General features: G+C 36.2%; 1 protein-coding gene across 1 annotated transcript; it reads left to right on the forward strand.

The window, feature by feature from the left end:
- Positions 1-7,235: 7,235 nt before the first annotated feature.
- Positions 7,236-12,087, forward strand: LOC130743689 (probable aspartic protease At2g35615). The gene is made up of 4 exons (XM_057595919.1): positions 7,236-8,139; positions 8,965-9,310; positions 11,499-11,743; positions 11,924-12,087. Exons 1-4 carry the CDS (start codon positions 7,236-7,238, stop codon positions 12,085-12,087), a joined length of 1,659 nt encoding a protein of 552 aa, XP_057451902.1.
- The last annotated feature ends 2,726 nt before the right edge of the window (positions 12,088-14,813 follow it).

The raw sequence follows: 14,813 nt of genomic DNA on the forward strand, positions 1-14,813 counted from the left end.
GATCGTGCTATACCTTTTATCGACTTTGATGCAATCCTTAGACTTTTCCTGAACTTTCTCCTTCATAAATTTATTTCATCCGATAAACTCTTGTTCATGTTTTTCCTTCACGATACATCAAGCCTAATCGTAAATGGAAATCTCTTCCACTTATTTTAAGCTTAAAAACTTGGGTCTTACAATAGCCGAATCCCTCCCTCCCTTTGTTGATCAAGAGTGATTTTCCTTCCTTCCTTACTTGAGGTTTGTTCATCATCGAAAACTCCTTCTCCTTGGGTCGTGAATTATAGTAGGGTCAAGGGGGGATGGTTTTATCGTTTTTAGCACCTATTGACAGTAAATATTGTTCCTTTGTTTAGGTTCCCTCGTATGCGCTACCACTTAAGGAGGTAAGGGTAGTCTCTTGAATAGTGCGTGAGTATGTATGTTTTTTTTCATTTTTTTTGCATGATACGTGAAATGAAGTTGTAAAGAGGCGTTGTGAATATGGTTGTATGTTTGTGCTATTTTTTGCTCTTACATGTTGATGCATGCTTGTTGATGATATGAGAAACATGTCTTAAATTTGGATAAAAATTGTTGAACCAATGAAATTTTGGAAAAATTAAACGACCCCTTTGTTGTTGATGGCTGTGGGCCTTGAATGCTACCAAGAGCATCTAGGGTTTGAAATTTGAAGTGGCAACATGGTGGTTATTTGTCCCACCGTTGTCCCATCTTGAGGAGATGTTTTGAATTACTCGACAACGTGGTTGTCTAGCCTTGTGAGGCTTTTGATCTATCCATCTTGGTAGAAGCATGTAGGCATTAGGACTAACCAAATTCGTATGACTTGTTGTTGTTCTTATGTTATCTTAAGTTGTTGTTCATGATAATATTTGAATTGTCGTTATCTTTTATTTGAAAATCTTTTCTCATCTTTTACTTCGAAATTGAAATTCAATATCTTATCTTATCGTAAATTTTGAATTTTTGTTGTTGTTTGTTTTGAGACTAACCCTTAATGTTTTCTATTTGTCTACTTGGGCGCTTAACGCTTTAGTTGATGAGCTGTCGTGTGGATAAGCCTAGTTTTCTTGACAACAAGGAGTTGATGGCAGCGGCTAGGGCTAGGCGACGAGGCTTTGGAGCGGCGTAGAAGGAAGGCTTGCAAAGCAGAACATTTTAAATAATTTTCGTTTCATTTATTCGTGAATTTTATCGTCAAATATTGGATTGGAACTACGCTAGCAGTTTTAATTAGGGTTTATTTATTTGGGATTATATTTATATTATCGCGATAACCGACAGTTAAATTTGGACATTGTTAATCAGATAATGGTTTAAAAATCAAATGATGGTTTTTGAAAAGTTGAATAAAGTAAAGTAATCAAATTGATTTTTGGAACTTAAAGGATAATTGAATCGGTTTTTGAAAAGTGATTTGAAATGATATTGAAAAACCTCATTTGAGTTCAAGTAAGAACTCAGGTTGTTCTGTCTAAGGAAAGAAGGGCTTTTAATGCGGCATTGTACCCGGCCAGCTTACCTGGGAACTTCTCGTGCCATTGCTTGGGTGATGATGGGCCTTTGTTTTCGAAATATCACCGTTTGGTAAAGAAAAAAAAATCCCGAGTTAGTCCCCATATTTTGTTGGGTTATTAATGTGATCCTCGGTTTAGAAATTGGGGTGTTACATATGGCCTAGCCTACCACAGGCTCAGGCCCAGGCCAGGCCAAATTGGTGAATAGGCAAGGCTAAGCTTTTTGAAAAACTATTAGAAATTTATCATAATATATTGATATTATATACTTATTGACATTTTTATATATTTAAGCAAATTGATTTATATAATGACTCAAAGTTATAAGTCTATTTAAAAATTGATATATAACATATTTAAATACCTTAATATGAAGTGTGATTTTATATTGGTTCTCCAACTCTAAGAAACCAACATAATCTCTCGTTTAGTTTCATCTGTATCTAATAGCTTATAATATTATTAGGAAAAGAACTATGAACTTGTTGCGTTCATGAGTGTCTGTAGTTCCTGAATCTTAAGATAGTGAATTTCCTTTCTTTGGGTACAAACCCTCCAGACGTAGGTGAAGTTTCACCGAACTGGGTTACCAATTCTTGTGTCTTGTTTCTCTTATGTTTTTTGGTTTATACTGTTATTAAGTAATCAATTGTGCTAATCGATTGTCCCAGCATCGCGTAGGACATTCAGTCTAAGGGAACTAGAATTACAGAAAACGTAAAACTTTTGTTGTGAAACATGCCTTTAAATAGGCTACCAGGCCAGGCCATGCTTTCGAGGAGGTCAGGCCAGGCTCGAAAAAAAGCCTTTGATAGGCCATAGGCCAGGCTCAGGCCTTAAGATTTTTAAACAGGCTAGGCCTATTTACACAAAGCTTACCTAGGCCCAGCCCATTCCCACCCCTACGCGTAATCAGGGAAAGCACTATTGTCTTGGTAACTTCCCTTATAACTACCCTGCATGATCTCACCACTCAACTTCTCACAACCGCTATCTTGTTCTCAATCGTGTCTTACATTCTCTCTACCACAAATTGTAAGAGATTTTTGTGCTTCACATTCCTTGTTTCATTCACCATGTCTCAAGATTTAAACAGAGCGAATGCTTCTGACCCCAGGCTAGTGGTCAGTGCCTATGGAGTCTGATTTTTGGGGTTGAATCCAAAAACCCCCAAATCTGCTAGGGTTACTCGTTCAAGTGCCTCTGTTGTTGTAAAAGAAGTTCTAGAAGATGTTGTTCCCCTTCAACATCTTGGTCCTGAAGGAAGCACTAAAAAGAAGAGGTCCAAGAAAAATCCAAAGAATAAGAATGGTACTGTTGGTGAGGGTTCTCAGACGATGCCAAGCATGACAGTCGAGGTTCCTGAAAACCCAAGTAATTCTGTTAATGATGTTATTGAGTCTGTCATTGAAGATGTTCTTGAAATTCCTCTTGGGACGCATCCTAACGAGGATGTTGAGCCTGATGTTCCAACAACTGAACGGGAATCCCCAAGATACCCATTCCAGCCATCCTCATGTTGATGTTGCTGATGATCCCTGTTGTTGAACCATCTCTTCCACATGAGATGAATGATGTTGTTAACCCTTCCACCCATGTTGAACCTGAAGACCTCATCTCAGAGGTAGAGGTTCAAATGGAAGATGATGTTGAAGACACTGAGTCGGAGGATTTGGTGTTGGCTAGTATGGTTTCTGAGAAAAAGAAAAAGAAAAATAAGGAGTATGCCCGCTCAAAATAGAAGTCTAGCATGTCTCCAAAGACGTATAGGAGTTCTCAGGTGCAAGTCTCTGAGAAGAAAAAATAGGAGAAGAAGAAGGTTGATGTGGTTGAGGATGAAACTCCTCAGAAGAATAGTGTGAAGAGAAAAAGAAGGTTTGTTTGTGCTGATGTGGCTGATGTCGAGCCAGATGTCCCGAGCATTGAGACCACTGCAAGGAATAGAGTGGCTGGAAAGAGTATTCTAGAGTGTTTTCCCATTGCTCCACTGGATAATATTTCTTTTCACTTTGTGGAAAGTGCTGCTAAATGGAAGTATGTCTTCCAGAGAAGAATAGCTTTGGAGAGAGAGCTTGTTCCAAAAACTCTTGATTGCCAAGAGATTTTGATTTGATTGATGAAGCTAGTCCACGGAACACTGTGCCTGACATTGGAAGATGTTTTGATAAACTAGTGAAGGAATTCAATGTCAACATAACTCCTGAGTGCAATGTTTCTAGAAGTCCTGATTTCATAACGGTTTATGTTAGAGGTAAATGTGTCAACGTTTCTCCCATTGTGATTAATTATTTTTTGGGAAGGAGTCAAGATGTTGTTGTTGCTGAGGAAATCTCATTCAGTGAGATCACTGTTGGACAAGTGAAGAATTGGCCCAAAAAGGGGCTCTTGTCTACTGGAAGCTTGAGTGTCAAGTATGTCATTCCCAATAGGATTGGTGCTGCAAATTGAGTCCCAACCAACCATTATGCTCACATCTCTTCAGGGTTGACCACTTTGATCTATCATAATGGCACAAAGACCCCTTTTTGATTTTGGTGCTTTTGTGTCTGATTAGAAAGTGAAACATGAAGATACTTATGTTGTGAAGCTTCCCATTGCCTTTACTTCTCTACTATCTTAGCTAATTCTAAGCCAACATCCTAATATAGTGGCTTCAGATCAGTATCCAATTCAGAAGGCAAGTCCTCTAACCTTTGATCAGAGGTTGTTTGTTGGGACATATGTCCCAGACATCATGGTGACGGCTGGAAAGACTGGAGATGGTGCTACAAGTTCTAGGCCCTCTGCTGGCTTTGCTTCAAATGATGTTCTTGCAGAATTATTGCAGGTGTCCAAGACTCTTCAGGAAACCATTAAGAGTTGCACTAAGAGGGCGAAAGCGTGTTGATCTGCTCATTAAAAGCCTGACTTTGGGGAAGACCACTGTTGTTATTGATGTTGAACCAAATGTTGAGACATCTTATGATAGTTCAGCACAGTTTGGATGTTTTTGTCTTTTTTTTGCTTCATTCGATTGGGTTGTACTTAACTATGATTGTGATTCTCCTTGCTCCTTTGACAAATTCTACTAATAAGGGGGAGAAACTGGCTATTTGTTTATGTTGTTGGTTGTCATTGTGGTAATAGCATTTTTTTCTGCTCAGACAAATGTTGCTTATGTTGTTTACTGCCCATTCACTGTGTTGGTCTTATTTCAAGCTATGTTTATCCGCTGCTATTTGTGTTGCTCTGTTGAGATCTTAGAGGAGTTCTATCATGTTGAAAAAGTTTAGAGGATCTTATGTTGTCATAGCCAAAATTTTCCAAAAGGGAAGATTGTTGAGTATTTTTCTTTGTAATTGGCAGCATTTTGTCTAAGTATAGTGTGTTAACATGGATGTGTAACTTTGTGTGATAAACAACATGTGTTTGTCTGATGTGCGACCAAATGTTCTAGCATTGGGTAGAACATTGTGCAATTGGTTGCTGTTTAGGTACTGATCGTCTTTACGTGAAGATTAAGTCACGTGATGAATTTCATCAGAAGATCTGTGGTGATCTAACGCGCATATCTTCTGTGATTTTGTGAGAATTAATCTATTTTGGAAATAGGATTAATTCCGTGTGAACCAAGCAATCTGGGAGATTTGGTTCCGTTTTGTTATTTGTGGGAGTAAATCTTTTCAAGATTTGTTCCTGTTTTTCTACATGGACTTGTTGATGCTCAACCCGTTGAAGACCACGACCCTGAGAGCATCTATTTAATTGAGCAAGAAACCCTAGTTGTTGGATGGATTGTGATTGTATAAGGGTTTACTTTGTGAGTCCATTGTGTGTTTATTGTAATAAACTCTAGTGCTCTCATTGATAACAAAAGAACTGAAATGTTGTGTTTCATTGAGTTTCAATCTCTTCATCCGTATTGTATTTTGTGATTCAACCAATGGGGCAGTGATTGTTGAGAGAAAGTGAGAGGGGCTCTCATACTTAGGGGGAGTACTAAGTAGAAATACACTTGGTAGCGTTTAGGTTGTAAGGCTTATGAACAAGGAGTGTTCTTGTAAGACTGGTTGTTCCTAAACTACTAATAGTGGATTTCCTTTCTTGGGTGAAACCCTCTAGACGTAGGTGACGTTGCACCAAACTGTTAAATACTTGGTTGAGAGAAGTCCTGTCAAATACTTGTTGCGGGAGAAGTTTTGTCTAATACTTGGTGTAGGAGAAGTTCTTGATGCTTGTTTAGTGGAAATCTTGGTTAAGCCAAGGACTGGACGCATCCCCATAGTTTGAGTGTGAACCAGGATATATTGTTGTTTTCTTACCGCTCTTTATTTTATACTTATATCTGCTGCACCAAACGATTGCAAAGAAGCTTTATAAACCTGTAATCGTTTGAAAACTCAAGTTTTACACGAACACAATTCAAACTCCTCTTTCTTGTGTTTCTTTATTCTACTTCAAGACTTACATAGTGTCAATATAAACGTCTAGAAAATTATTGTGTATGCGACCCTATGCACTTGCCCGGGCTCCGATCAAGTGGATAGTGTCGCAGGTTTGCAGGGGTATTTCTTAAGGGTTGTAGGGGCATTTTTAGGGGTTGCGATCTGATGGATGGGTGAAGACGCGGGCAGAAGCCATGGAACCAAGAGGGATGAAGATAGAGGTAGAGCTTCAAAAAGCGAAATGAAAAAAGAAAAGAAAAATTGAGGATGACATATTGAGACTGCGACGCTGCACACAATAAAGAAGATGAGATTTAGTTTTAGGGTTTTAGTCAAAGTGAGACCACTTTCTGACTATGGGCCGTCTAAGTTTAAAAAAGTTAACCCTTTTGTTTGGAAGGCTCACTTGGGAGAGCTTGTTCCTAAGACTTTCAATCTATTCAATATATTTTTCTTTCGAAAAAAAATTAGAAACATACATAATAAAATAAAACAATAAAACTATAGTACAAATGAATGTAATTTACACAAGTACATGCTCGCTCTCGCAATTTTTAAAGTGCTTAACAAATTTCAAAGATATTTTTTATAGTCAAATATTCAATAAAATTATTTATTAAAGTTATCTTTTATTTCATTATATTTAATTATTTATTTTTATATTTTGAATATATGGACTATAATAAATATTACATATATTTAATAAGATATTTCTACATAATATTAAATATAACATAAAAATAAATATCCACAATGATTAGAAATAGACATAGTAAACTTAAATAGTAAAATTATAATATAAATGAATGTAATTTACAAAAAAAACATGCACAACATCAAAATTTTGATTATCATCATATTTTTTCCTATATCATTCTATCAAAATGTTTCAATTATAAAACATAAATAAATCATTTCTTTACGGATTTTATTTCTAATAAAAAGAAAATTATAAAATGCACTGATTGTACAAAATTAATGTCATGATTTCTTCTGAAATACTTTCTTCTCATTACAACTCTTTCCATCAAAGAATTATATAAAAGTAATGATATTAATTAGAAATATATAATCATTTATGACGTGTTTGACTATGTAGTGAGAAATCTCATAATCACTTATGCGTAAAAGTTATAAAGCGTGTATTGGCATTGTATCTTCAATTATGACTAATATACACACACATATATATATATATACACACCTTTCAACATCTCTTTCCTCTGCTGATCAAAAAAAAAAAAACATCTCTTTCCTCCTTAACATTGCCCGCTTTGACTTTTGCAACATGGAGGTACATGTACTTGCACTTTTTGTCATTGTGTTTATCTCACCTTTAATTGAAGCCAACCTACCTAATAACTTTAGCATTGATCTAATTCACAGAGACTCGCCTTTGTCCCCTTTCTACAACTCTTCAATGAACGAATCAGAGGTCTTTATAAATGTCGCTATGCGTTCAATTTCTCGAGCTGAAACCTTATTTCACCTCTCAAATACAGGTGGAATTAAATCTCAAGCTATGCTTATTTCAAACAAAATTGATTACCTCATGAAATTCACCGTAGGAAACCCACCCATAGACTCATTTGGCATTGTAGACACAGGCAGTGACCTTATTTGGATACAATGCCAACCTTGTGAAGATTGTTACAAACAAACCACACCCATCTTTGATCCAAAGAAATCTTCCACTTACCAAACAATATCTTGTGATAGTCATACTTGTGACTTGGTCGGCACACATGCTTGTGGAGCTTCAACCGTGTGCCGGTATGAGTTCACTTACGAGGACAAGTCCATGACTGTTGGAGAGTTGGCTCGTGATATAATTACCTTTGGTTCCTTTCGTGAAGTGATTTCTCCAAATACTATCTTCGGGTGTGGACATACCAACCTTGGGTTTGATGGACCTACGGCAACAGGATTAGTTGGTCTTGGACAAGGACCTTTGTCTTTGGTTTCGCAACTAGGTGATCGGATTAGTCACAAATTCTCATATTGCCTGTTTCACCGGTATTCAAATATCACTAGTAAGATCAAGTTTGGGTGGGAAGCAACTTTATCTAGAGATCGAATTGGAGTTGTTTCTGTCCCTTTGGTGGACAGAGCTCCAAACACCTTTTACCACCTTAGCCTTAAAGAAATTTATGTTGGCAAGGACGCGGTGGAGACTGATAAGAGTAATTCAGGTAATTGATAATTGGAAAAGTAATTCCTAATTTTTTTAAGATTCTTGATTTGCAAATGAACTATCCATTTTTTCTCCAATTTATTTTTTATTAGCTACATGAGATATAGTTAATTTGGTCATAATAAATTGCAATCAACTATCATTATTAACTTTGACTATATTTTCATTTTCTTAGTTGGTCCTAAGAATAGATATAGAAGCAAAGTTGTGATATACCCTTTTCAGTCAATATAAAATTGACCTCTATATAGATTAATCACTCACTTAATGGGATAATAAGATTTTTTTTGTCCTTTTCTCATCTCTAAGTTGACATTGTCTCATTTCATCAGTTACTAAACATTAAATAGTATCAAAAGTCTATCATGGATCTGTTGTTAGACTACCCATCTCTGTAAATGCTATATGCTTCCAATATCTAGCCCCAGACATGAAATGAGATGTTAAGATCAGACATTGACTGTAACTTTATCAAATAATCCCTTTTAAATAATGGATTAAGATCAATAATTCTGATTTGGTTTCTCATTCACTGTCTTTCAATAAAATTGCCTCATGTTAATAAAAAAAAATGCATGGGAATAACAACTATCTATTACATAGGTTTTAAAATTACATGAAACATTTTTATTCGGGAGACACATAAATTTTTTATTTATATATTATTTTTGTCTAAAGTATAAGATTTTTTTGTTTTTAAAATATATTTTAGTCTAGAGTTAAGTTCAATTACGAATTTGTAACTATTTTCATAATTTTTGTTGTTCTCTTTTATCACATATTTTTACAAAAACTTTCTTATTAAATATAATTTTTTTTACAGATATTATAATTGATTCGGGGACTACGTTGACTTTTCTGGAGACAAGTTTGTATGAGATTTTTGAACTTACCGTGATTGAAGCTTATGGTGATGATCGTGAACCAATAAGAAATCCACCTAAGCCATACAGATTGTGTTATCTTGATGGGACAACGAAGGACCTCCCAGATATTTCTCTTAGCTTTTACGGAGCAAACAGAAAATTACGGCTAAAGGCATACAATGTATTTGCAAAGTTCAGTGGTTTGTTGTGCCTTACAGTGGCCCCTATTAAAGGTTCCTCTGTCCTTGGGAACTTAGCACAAGTGAACTTTAAGGTATTGTACGATCTACAAGAGAGAAAAATGTATTTTAAACCTGCGGACTGTAGCCTTGAGTAGCAAGAAAGGATCTTTAAGATAATAATGATAATTTCTAGTAATAATATTCTTAATCATATGTGAGATTATTTTATATCCTAGCCAGTCCGAGATACTTTCCAAAGAAAAAAAAATTGGTGATCACATTAGAGTATTAGACTAGAAAACACATGCTATTTATTTTCCAATAATTATTTGGGGAGATGTTCAGAGAGACTCTAGAAATATACTTAGTTCCTTAATCACTTAAACTTGTTCAAAGTAATCCTAAGTTATATTTTATAATCCGATAAAGCTTCTGATAATATTTAGGACTATAATCTATATTCCTCTTAATTTTTCTATAGCTATATGTGATAAAATCCTACACTACCTAAACTGCTTGTATCAATTTTCCATTCCCGGTAGCCGAATCACTCTCCAGATCCACCCTCACCCCTTCCTCTCACTCCACGTATCTTTTCCTTCTTCTTCTTCTCTCATACCTCTCACGCGGGCACCAAGCACAACCTTCCTCTTCTTCTTCTTTCTTCTTCTTTCTTCTACTTTCTTCGGGAGACAAAAACGTGCAGGCGTCAGTCCCCTTGACCTGGAGTCACCCTTCTCCTCTCCATCCATCTATAAATAGATGGACTGAGTTCAACAATTCATTAGTCCTTCACTTCTGTTCAATTATCCCTCTCGTAACACTTCCATGTTTCGGTCCCTCAGTAGATTCTCTCTCTTTCTCTATCTCTCTCCCTCTCATGCCTTCCTTCTTTCCCATAATTGCGAGCCTTAACCATCACCATAGTAGAGCTTCATCACCTCCCCTGTCCTTCAATAAAAACCTGTCCAAATCTCTCTAAAAACTTCATATCGTGCTTCTGGAGACTGGAAGTTTCAATATTGATTATGGATATTTTGGAATCGTTTTGAACATGTTTGAGACGTTTCTGGGCTCATGTTCATAGTCACTGTAGTTTTTCGACAAGTTGGCCGAAATAATCAAACAATCAAAATTATTTGTCTCCCTCCTCAGACATCCAAACACGAAGCCACCACCATTGTCCATCTTCTGGGAGCAAGGAGAATCCGAAACTGGACCCAACTATATTGAGTCACCATGAACCGCCGCCTCTGGGGGGCATCTTTTGCGGCGAGGCTTCGCCGTAAAAGTCCTAAGTAACCTAGAAAATCTCCTGAATTTGAATTTTGTAAGCTCTTGATCCTCTCAGTTTGTTTCTGACCTCAAATCTTCGAAATTCCTAAAGGAAATAACAATTTTTTCATGTATTCTCGTGTCTCAAACTTTCGAGAGAAAATCAAGTTTGCTCGCCATGTGAAAATACTAGAGTGTTCAAGGACTAGTATCGAATAATAGTAAGAGTTCAGGGACTTTGTAATAATTAGTAGTTAGTTAGTTAGCTCGAGCTATCAAGTTTGTTACGGTTGTTATAACTGCAATTAGTTAAGAGTTTACTATATAAGTAGAGCTTAAGCATAAACACAATGTAATATGAATATTCAGTTGAATAAGATTCAATACATTTTCATCTTCTTCTTCTACAAGCTTCCTATGAAAGCTTGATTCAGTTTTCTTTTATGGTATCAAGCTCCAATAAGGGGCTCTGCATCACGAAGCTTCTGCAACAATGGTGAATCGTCAGAATCAAAATCAAAATGTTGTTCCTCACGTGATGCACGATCCTGCTCAGAATCCAGAATCACCTTACTACATACATTCAAGCGATAATCTTGCAGCAACAATTGTAATCCACCTCTGAATGGCAAGAATTAAAACGTTTAGGCGAGATCGATGAAGCACGTATTGTTCGCGAAGAACAAGTTTCGGTTCATCAGCGGTGAAATTCGAGTACCAACAGCAACCAATGCAAACTTTGAGGCTTGGGATCGCTGCAATAGTTTGATTCTTACCTGGATTCTTAACTCGGTAACAATTTCTATAGAAAATAGCATAGTTTTCCTTGAAAAAGCTTGTGATGCTTGGAGAGACTTGTGAGATTGATTTTCTCAAGGAGATCTAGTTAGGATTTCCGAATTGCATAATGAAATCATTAATTTGAAGCAAAACTCAAAGTCTGTGAGTGAGTATTACACTGAGTTGAAAATACTTTTGGATGAATTGGAGCATTATCGTCTAATTCCAAAATTTATATGCACAGCTCCTTGCAGATGTGATGCTCTTCATAGTGTGAAATTGTTTAGAGAACAAGATAATGCTATCAGATTTCTTTTAGGGTTGAATGATAGTTTTGGAGTGGTGAAGTCACAAATTTTGATAAGTCATCCTTTACCATCATTAGCTAAGGTTGTTTCCTTAGCCACACAACATGAGAGGCAAACTGAGACAAAAGAGAAAGGAGATTCACCAGCAATAGTGAATGCTGCAGAAGGAAAGAAACCACCATATGGAAGAGGTTAATTTGGTGGTTCTTCATACAGAAACACAGGGAAATTTTGTACTCATTTTAAGAAGGCGGGACACACTGTTGAAATATATTATAGGCTACATGAATATCCAACTACTTTTAATTCTAGAAGTAGCACAAGTCATGTCAACAATGCGTCCATAAATTCTGATTCGACTAATGATCCAGAGGATGATGTTTACTCACAAAGAGGGGTTGAAGAACCTTTTACTGCAGATCAGTATAAAGGAATCTTAGACATGATTCAGCATGTCACCACAGTCTCAAAGAAAGGTTTAGAAAATGGTGGTGCTTCTGTAAATCATGTGGTGAGGGCAGTTGCTTGTGAATGAGATACTATAGGAAATGGAAATCCTACTGCTCTATCTTGCTTTCAACATTATGATAGTAGAGATTGGATTATAGACTCATGTGCAAGTGATCACATATGTTTTGATAAAATGTCTTTAACACACTCACTGAAGTGAAGCCAATTAGTGTTAAACTACCTAATGGTACTATCATAAAAACATGTTATGTTGGGACTGTTAGAATCACACAATCTATTCTCCTAACACATGTTCTTTTTGTTCCTGAATTCACATATAACTTAGTCTCAGTACATAAGCTAGGAAAGAAACATAAGCTACATTTCGCTTTTGTTTTTTCTTTCTTTGCTCTCTATATGTATTGGTTTGAAGTACCCCTTGTACTTCACTTCCATAAATTTTTTTGCCTATAAAAAAAAAAAAACATAAGCTAGCAAAGGAACATGACGTTGATGTGACTTTTGGCAAATTTCACTATTTTGTCCAGGAAGTGCAAACTAAGAAGGATTGGTTTGGGTAGTTTGCGGCCTAATGAACTCTATCATCTTGTAGTTAGTAGGTCTTTTCTAGTACTTATTTTTCCATTCAACACAGTTCTATTTCTAAAATAAATGGCTTTAGCCACATTATCCCACCTGGTGCTTTATGGCACTTCAGGTTAGGACACTTATCTAATAATAGACTACTTGCTTTACACACTGTACATAATTCCATTGATGTTAGTAAGTCCATTGTACGTGATGTTTGTCACTTGGCAAAACAAAAGAGAAAAATGTTCACTGTTAGCTTTAGTAAAGCATAAAAATGTTTTGATCTGGTTCATATGGATATTTGGGGTCCTCTTGCTCAAGCTTCTGTTCACAACCACAAGCATTTTCTCAATGTTCTGGATGATTGTAGCCGGTTTGTTTGGGTTGTATTACTCAATAACAAGGGTGAGGTTCAGTAACTGATGACCCTATTTTAGCAGTATTTTTAGGGTCATTTCTTTGTTTGTTTTAAGTCTTTTTCTTGAGTCTCATGTAGTGTTTCATGCATTCTCATGCATTTTTATCTTTCTTTGAGTATTTGCTTTGTTTTGTTAATTTTGTAGTTTTATAGGGACTTTTCTTGAATTTTAAGTAAAGTTTAGGACTTGCATGATTTTCTTATAATATATAAGGGACCTCTTTGCTAATGAGCTCTTTGAGCTTCGGGATATTTGCCTTGACTTGTTGGTTAGGTTTGCTGATCAGAAACTGAAGGAAAAGGAAGACCAAGACGCATGAAATTAAAAGAGGACTTAAAGAGGAGTTAAAAGAAGCCAAAAAGTCTTTTCCAGCGAGCTTGAGCGCCTAGGCGCTAGTTGAATTTCCTGAAGCTTTTGGAATTGGCGCCTAGGCGCCAATTGCCTTCCAACGGCATTGTTTGGCCATGGAATTGGCGCTCTGAATTGGCGCCTGAGCGCCCAGACTCGTGTTTTATGCCTATAAATAAGGCTTAGGCCAATTTCTTTGAGGAGTTAGTCATTTTTACTCATTTTGGATCAAGTTTGAGAGCTGAGGAAAACCTTGGGGCTGTAGGAAGGCTTCCAACTTGTATTTTTCTCAGGTTCTTATTACATTTTCGGTATGAATTCACTAGCCATGAGTGGCTAGTTCCCTTTTTTATGCTTTCGGTTAAGAGATTCTATGTAGTTTGTTAAATCCTATCTCTATGCATGAGTTCTTGATTTAATCTTGTATTTCAATTCCATTATGCATGTTTAGGTTTGGTGCACCCTTGCTATAGGCTAGATTATAATCAAATGGGAGTTTGTTATGATTTAGGGACATGAATTGAAATAGATCCTTCTATACTTTCTTCTAGGAATAGAGTGAGGGTAGGGTTTTGTTGGCCTGAATATATTTGCTTAAAAACCTCTTATGAATGATTAAGTATACAAGAAATTGAGCTTAACTTTCAGTTTGAGAGAATTACTTTTGTGAGGAATCAACTAGTAAGTACATAGGCTAAAGCAACAAGAGAGAAATCAAGATGTCGCATGCATAGGATAGGTGGACTAAAGTGGATTAGATGATCAACAACCCAAGGCAATTTTCCATCAATTGTTAATTTCAACATTTTCAACATTGCTATTTTGCAAAACCTTTGTCACAAACAACCAAAACCAATTTCAGAATTTTATTGCTTTAAGAACTTGCAAACTTTAGGCTTAAATCCACAATTCTCACTCACAATCCCTATGGTTCGATATTTTAAAACCCGGAGGTTTCTGTACATTTGCAGATTGACCAACAGTAACAAGTGAATTTTTTATCACATTGGTTAAGACTCAGTTTGGTCAGACAGTTAAAGCTATCAGAAGTGACAATGGGCCAGAATTTCTTCTTCCTGCATTCTATTCTGCTCAGAGCATTGTTCATCAAAGATCTTGTGTGAGTACCCCTCAACATATTCTCAATATAGCAAGAGCCTTATTGGTTCAGTCTAAACTACCTAAGAATATGTGGTGTTATGATGTGTTGCATGATGTATTCCTTATGAATAGGATAACAAGTAAGCTTTTAAAGAATAAGTCACCATATGAGCTGCGATATCAAGAGGTAGTGGATCTGGAAATGATGAAGATTTTTGGATCTCTTTCTTTTGCAAACTCTCTGGCTAATAACATATCCAAATTAGATCCAATGGCTAGGAAATGCATTTTCTTGGGGTTCAAGCAAGGAATGAAAGGTTATGTCTTGATTGATCTTATATCACATGATATT

This window comes from Lotus japonicus, chromosome 3 (genome assembly GCF_012489685.1).
Source record: "Lotus japonicus ecotype B-129 chromosome 3, LjGifu_v1.2".
NCBI lineage: Eukaryota > Viridiplantae > Streptophyta > Magnoliopsida > Fabales > Fabaceae > Lotus > Lotus japonicus.

Excerpts from the sequence above, each read along its gene's own strand:
- LOC130743689 (XM_057595919.1), top strand. The coding sequence starts at position 7,236 with ATGGAGGTACATGTACTTGCACTTTTTGTCATTGTGTTTATCTCACCT. Across the intron at positions 8,140-8,964 it reads GACTGATAAGAGTAATTCAG|ATATTATAATTGATTCGGGG; the intron begins GTAATTGATAAT and ends TTTTTTTTACAG. Across the intron at positions 9,311-11,498 it reads GATCTACAAGAGAGAAAAAT|ATGTGATGCTCTTCATAGTG; the intron begins GTATTTTAAACC and ends AGCTCCTTGCAG.